This window comes from Anomaloglossus baeobatrachus, chromosome 8 (genome assembly GCF_048569485.1).
Source record: "Anomaloglossus baeobatrachus isolate aAnoBae1 chromosome 8, aAnoBae1.hap1, whole genome shotgun sequence".
Lineage (NCBI taxonomy): Eukaryota > Metazoa > Chordata > Amphibia > Anura > Aromobatidae > Anomaloglossus > Anomaloglossus baeobatrachus.
Window position 1 is genome coordinate 261,145,889 of NC_134360.1, and position 6,366 is coordinate 261,152,254.

Below are 6,366 nucleotides of genomic sequence, written 5' to 3' on the forward strand. Positions count from 1 at the left end.
GCCACCCTCCTGAAAGGCTCATCGATGATTGGCAGAGATACCAGTGGGGCTTTGGGGCGTGGCCCCGCCTTCCCCACTCTCTGACAGGTTTCACACGAACGGCAGTAGGCAGCCACATCGGCCCCCATTTTTGGCCAGTAGAAATGCTGGTTTAACCTGGCCTTGGTCTTAGCGATCCCTAGGTGTCCAGCCATCGGAATCTCATGTGCGATCCGCAACAACTCCGTCCGGAACGGATAGGGTACCACCAACTGTCGGTCCCTGGGCCACGCCTCCGGTGAACCCTGCTGGACCGTGGCCCGGTACAGCCGTCCTTGGTCCCAGACCACTCGCTCCGGGTCCGAGTCCGAGGGAGGCTGTGCCGCCTGCTCCTTAAGAGCTTTCAGGCTGTCGTCAGCTTCTAACGCTGCCTGAAACCCCTGACTAGATGTGGCCAGAATCGACGAGACTGTCACATCTTCAGTCAGTACCCCGGGACCTGTGTCCTGGCCTCCACCTGACTCGGCTGCCACTTGGTCAGAAGGGGAAGAGCTATCGGACCTCCGGGAGGCCCCTTGGCTTCCAGCACTCCCACTGCGGGTGACAGCGGCCACAGCCGCTGCGACCGTGGGTCGTGCCTGCTCCTCCTCCGTTCCTGACCAAGTCGCCGGTTCAGGCAGACCTACCTGGCTTCCTGACACCCCGGTTGTGGGGGAACCATGCACCGAGATCTTACCTGGGAGCACTTCCGCTCCTGGACCGGCCCCAATCTCACCTGCCTGTTCCCCTCCTGCAGCAACAGAACCCCGCTGTGAAATCTCTGGGGACCCCACATTTGCTGTGGTAGCCCCCACCCCACACACTGGTCCTCCCCCTGCAGCACCCTGCTCTCTGCTTATCCCTGCAGAGGGCAACAGATCCCAGCTCACAGGCTGGTTACTTGTAGAGGCATTGTCACACCTTTCTCTGACCCCCTCCCCTCCTGTCACAGCTGCAGCTGCGTGTGTGTCTATGGTGTCTGTGCAAGCAGAAATATCAGAGTTCACTCCCTCCTCCCTTACATCATTCATAGATAACACATTAACATTGTCAGGAGTCATGTCAGTACTGGCTGAAGGTTCAGCCCTTGGGGGGGGCCCAAACTGGGAGGTTATCTGCCCCAAATCTGTCCCAAGTAGCACGTTTGCAGGGATCCGATCAGTTACCCCCACCTCCCTCACCCCTCGCCCTGCGCCCCAGTCCACATAAATGTCAGCAACAGGCAGCGCCGGGTCAATGCCTCCAATCCTGGAGACAGCGAGGGTTTTTCCAGGGATCAAGTCTTGGGGGGACACCATCTCAGGCCGCACCAGAGTCACCTCCGAGGCGCTGTCTCGCAGTCCTATGGTCACAGACCGGCCGACGGTGACAGGTTGGAAGCTGTCCAGGGACCTACCACCACCCCCACCCACACAATACACCTTGGGCGGCCCTTGGGACGGGGACGGAGCCGGGGCCTTGGGACGCTGAGGGCACATGGCCTTGAAGTGTCCAGGTAGGTTGCACTGGTGGCACCGTCTTGGCTCTGCCACGGGCCTGGAGAGGGGAGTTGAGGGGGACACCCCCTGCAGTCTAGGGGCAGGTGGGGCAGTCGCCGAATTCATCTTACCCCCTCTCCAGGTGCTGCTGGTGGCCGCTCTCCTGGCCTCAGGGGCCCGGTTGTTGGTGTAGTCATCGGCAAGGGCAGCTGTAGCCGTGGACCCCTTTGGCTTCTGGTCTCGGATGAACTGGCGGAGATCCTCAGGGCAGTTCCACAAGAGTTGCTCCGTGATGAACAAGTCCAGGATCTCCGGTCCGGTGGAAAGCTGCAGGCCTTGGGTCCAGTGGTCGGCAGCTCGGGCAAGTGCCCGCCTGTGGTCAGCCCAGGAGTCCTTTGGTCCCTTCTGTAGGCTCCGGAACTTCTTGCGGTAGGACTCTGGAGTGAGGTTGTACTGTTGGATCAGGGCCCGCTTGATGGTGTCGTAGCCCTGATCTGCCTCAGCAGGCAAGTCCCCAAGGATATCCAGGGCCTTACCCCTTAAACGGGGGGTCAGGTATTTGGCCCACTGGTCCTTGTCCAGATGGTGCTGCAAGCAAGTCCGTTCAAAAGCAGTCAAGAAAGAGTCCAAGTCTCCATCCTTCTCCAGCACTGGGAAGTCCTCAACACGGACCTTTGGAAGTTTGGTGTCTCGAAGGTCACATGTGGCTGATGAGGGCCGGAGCTGAGCTAGCTGCAGCTGGTAGTCACGGTCTGCCTGTCGCTCTCGCTCTTCACGCGCTGCCTGCCGCTCTCGCTCCGCAGCCTCACGCTCTGCGTGCCGCTCCGCAGCCTCAGTGTCACGCGCTGCCTGCCGCTCTGCCCTGCGCTCTGCCAGGAGTTCCTTGTAGCCCTTCTGGTCTCCAGCCTGGAGAAGGGCCATAGCCATTTGAAGAAGGCTATCCGAGCCTCCCAGGCTCGGTGGAATGGCACGTGGTGATCTGCGGCCCGCTGCGGAGCCTGGTGATTCACTGTCCATTGCAGAGCGGAGGGCTGGCATCTGGCTCGTTGAGGACCCTTGGGTGAGCTGCTCCTCATCTTGTCCATAATTGCCAGCTTGTGCGCTGTCCTCTGCAGAACGGTTTTCTGGCGTCGAGCTCCTGGAGGACTCGTGGGCAACCTCCTCATTACTGTCCACAGCACCGTCCTCCCTCTCTTCGGCTCCTGCCTTAGCATTGGCCAGTTGCATAGCTCTGCTCCTGGTGCCATCAGCCATTCTTGCAGACTTTTGGTCACTGACACAGAACTGACACCTGATGCCTCCACACACCTTACAGTATCTGCACTCTGACACTCTAGTGTTGAGCTAGTCTGAAGACCCCAGCAGCCACAGCTGCTGCAGGCAGTCTTTAGTGTCTGGGAGTATGGGTCTCACACTCACACACACTATTATCTCGATCCCACCGCTATGCCACCAATATGTCACAAACCACCGGGGGGGTCACTCAGAAATCCCCCGCGCTGGCTACCAGTACGTCACAATCGGGGGGTAACAAGTGGGGGGTCACCCCTCCTTTATACCTCCCGACCGACAGAGCACGTGACGCGCTCTCTAGCGCCCCTCTTATAGTCAGGCCAATTATGGAATTGCCCGACAATAAGCAAGGAGGCCGCTATACTACTTATGCCGATTATTGAAGGGTCCCCGGTGAGAGTAGGGTATATATTCCCCCGACCTCCGCGGGCGGAATATATAAAACCTCCCTGAATCTCACTGGCCTCCCCACAATAATCCTTGGCACAATTCGCTGCCACCAACCGATTTACGGTAACTATTAGCCGAACACACAGACGTGGGATTCAAGATCGAGATAACAGAACAGCCCAAGATTAATTATATAATTTAATCAGCCTAAAGCACACTAGAAACTACAATATATACAATAGGGAATCTACAGAATATACAGTTATGTCAGAGTACAGTTACAATCAAAGCATGGGTTACAAACAGGCATACACAGTTCCAGCAGTTACCTTGTTGCGTCTGGCCACAGGGGGGCGCTGTAGACCAGGTTTCCAGGAACTCCCACAGATGTTTCCTACACGTGCCCCCAGCGAAAGAACACTGGAAAATGGCCGAAGTAGGGTTATCAACCTGGACAAATCCAGGTCCCCTCCTACCTTCGTGACCTCAGAGGGAGCACTGCTCCACCCCTGGCTGGAGTTATGGACAAAATCCACAACATGGAATATGGCCATAACTTGGCCTGGGAGCGTCGTAGGCGGACGCCAATGCTCTCATTGTGACAGTTATGAATTTAGCTACAGAACGAGGGGACTCATGACCTGTCTGCCAGTTCCCCATTGGCTGATATCACGCCTGGGGCATTTCCCAATGTCCTGCTCCCATAAAAAGGGTGTGCCGGCATCGTCCGCATGCGGAGACACCATTTTTATGGTTGCCATATTTATCGGAAATATGGCTTGCGAGATATGAACCATTTTTTACTGGAGTCGTTCTGTCTGCTAGTTCCATAGCCTTGCTAATGAGATACAACTCTTGTTACAGGGTGACGGCAGGGAGTCATCCTGTGTCCATTGTTCCCACACCACCTCATCTCCATATCACAGGAGATGGCCATGGGATTTGTTGCTAAACCAGTTGTGTGAAGGAAAGGGGGGGTGACACCAGGAGAGGGCTTCCTGACATACTTGAATATCATGATTTATCGTCATATCTCCGGATTTACCTCACACTGACCGTACAGGACATGGTCTGATCATACCACATCTCCTCGGCCGGGGAGGATGCAAAAGAGTATACAGACATGACTGCACGAGATCACTAATAATAAGAATAATAATAATAATATTTTCTTTGTGATAAAACATATTTTAAATACAGGCAGGGAAATGTTTTACCTCACAAAAAGAATCAGCTGTGATCTCGTGCTGTAATGTCTGTATACTCTTTTGTGTCCTCTTTAGCCCAGGAGCTGTGATATGATCAGACCATGTCCCTGCATGGTCAGACACGGTCATTACACAGTACACAGCAGGGACACATATATAACAATATCTCAGCACAGGAACATTTTTTATAAACACATCCAATTATGGAAATTCTTATTATTCAAAAATGTATTGATTAAAATGAACTTTGTTTGTGTAGAAAAAACCTTCTAATCATTTTATGCTGAGGATTCTATCACAAAACCAACATCCACTATAGACAATTCGATCTTGCACTATAACATATTTCTACATTAAGCAATCTGATAATAATGTGTCATAAAATCTATAATAATATATATGAAAATGGAATAGAAGAGTTTGCATGAAGACTATTATTATTCCAAGATCTATTGATTAAAATTTACTTTATTCTTGGGGAAACCCCTGTAAGTTATAACATTCTGGTTGCTTGCAGTCACCACTAGAGGGAGCCTTTTAGCCATCTGCATACTGTTGATAAAGTGTACAGCAAGCAGCTACACTCCCCCTAGTGGTGGTTTTAGAAGAAATACAAGTTGTAACCTTTAATGTTTGTTTTTATGAGAATGTTAAGCTTCTTTCTGCAGCTTGTTCCTGTCACCCAGTTGGTTCCCAGCAGCCGGGCTGTCGGAAGGATCGCTCCTGTGTGTGCAAACCTGGTTATTATGGGGACAGCTGTGACCAGCCGCAATGCCCTAGCTGCTATTCCCAGGTCAGCGACAAGGTACGTAAAACAGCTGCTAGAACCTTGTGTTTTCTTATGTGAAATCCTTTCAGTTCCCTTTTCATATTTATAGAATAACTAGCTGTAGTACTTATTGCTTCGCCCGGGGTAATAACTGCTGTTAACAACATAGAATGTATTAACAAAAATGTATTCTGCACAAAAACCACAAAACAAATAGAAATGTAATTATTAAAAGGCAAAAACTAAGCTAATAGAAGCATACGGTGTACATGGAATTCACTATTAAAATATTTTAAATATTATTTTAATAGTCAATTCCTCATGGTTACTATGGACTGCTGGTGATGAATATATAGGAGTGACCGATTGATAAGAGGATATACTGACCATCTAGATGGAACCACGAATCACTACTCTATACTGAGAGCCTGGATGAAAATGAATGCAGCAATAGGCACAGCATGGACTCTGGATCTGTGTTTGATGTCTATGTGCTTGCCTTCATATGAATACAGGAATGTGTGGCTAACCGTGTATGGTATTTGTATGTGGGTGGGGACTCATCCTTATACTGGGGGGTTGACCTCGGTACATATATGATATGATGGGAATCTGTTATAAATATACTTGTTTCATCAGATGTTTGCCCTGTAACAAGCACCTTGATGGCCTATGTGTCCATCTTCTTTCTCTTTTTTGCCCCCTTTTTCTTGTTCTTGTTTTTGTTTTGGATGTGTCAGACTCCTCATGTACGCATTGGTCACCATAACATTCCCTGTGTGTGGGCGCTGCGGCTGCGCATGCGTGCGAGGTGCGGCTTCCGGGTGTCGTTGCTCGGCGGCCTCAGTATTCCCTATGCGCATGTCTGGTGACGTCACTGAGGGAATTCCCTCTGACGTGCGTCTCGGGGATGAGAGCCGCCGTGCGGCGGCGTCACTTCCGGGTGTCCCGTCCTGCGTGCATGCGCTGCTACATCGGCGCTACACACACATGGAGTATATCACTGACAATCATGGTTACTTACCGATATAAAAGAGGAGTGAGGTGTGAGTATATCCATTCACCTGCACCCCGCTGATGAAGCTTTGGCAACACGCGCGTCCGGGTTGAAGGATACTCACCTACCCACCTCTGAACCGCCACTGATAGGCCCTCAGCTTGTACACCATGGGTAAGTCTGAAAACTGCTGTTTTATAATATGACTATTTG

At 51.6% G+C, this 6,366-nt stretch overlaps 1 protein-coding gene across 1 annotated transcript in view; it reads left to right on the forward strand.

Moving 5' to 3' along the window:
* LAMC2 (laminin subunit gamma 2) overlaps window positions 1-6,366 on the forward strand; it is an 81,931-nt gene that overhangs the window by 46,015 nt on the left and 29,550 nt on the right. Inside the window, exon 12 of the mRNA XM_075320610.1 lies at window positions 5,056-5,192. Coding sequence (XP_075176725.1) covers window positions 5,056-5,192 — 137 coding nt within the window. The remainder of the gene's footprint in view (window positions 1-5,055; window positions 5,193-6,366) is intronic.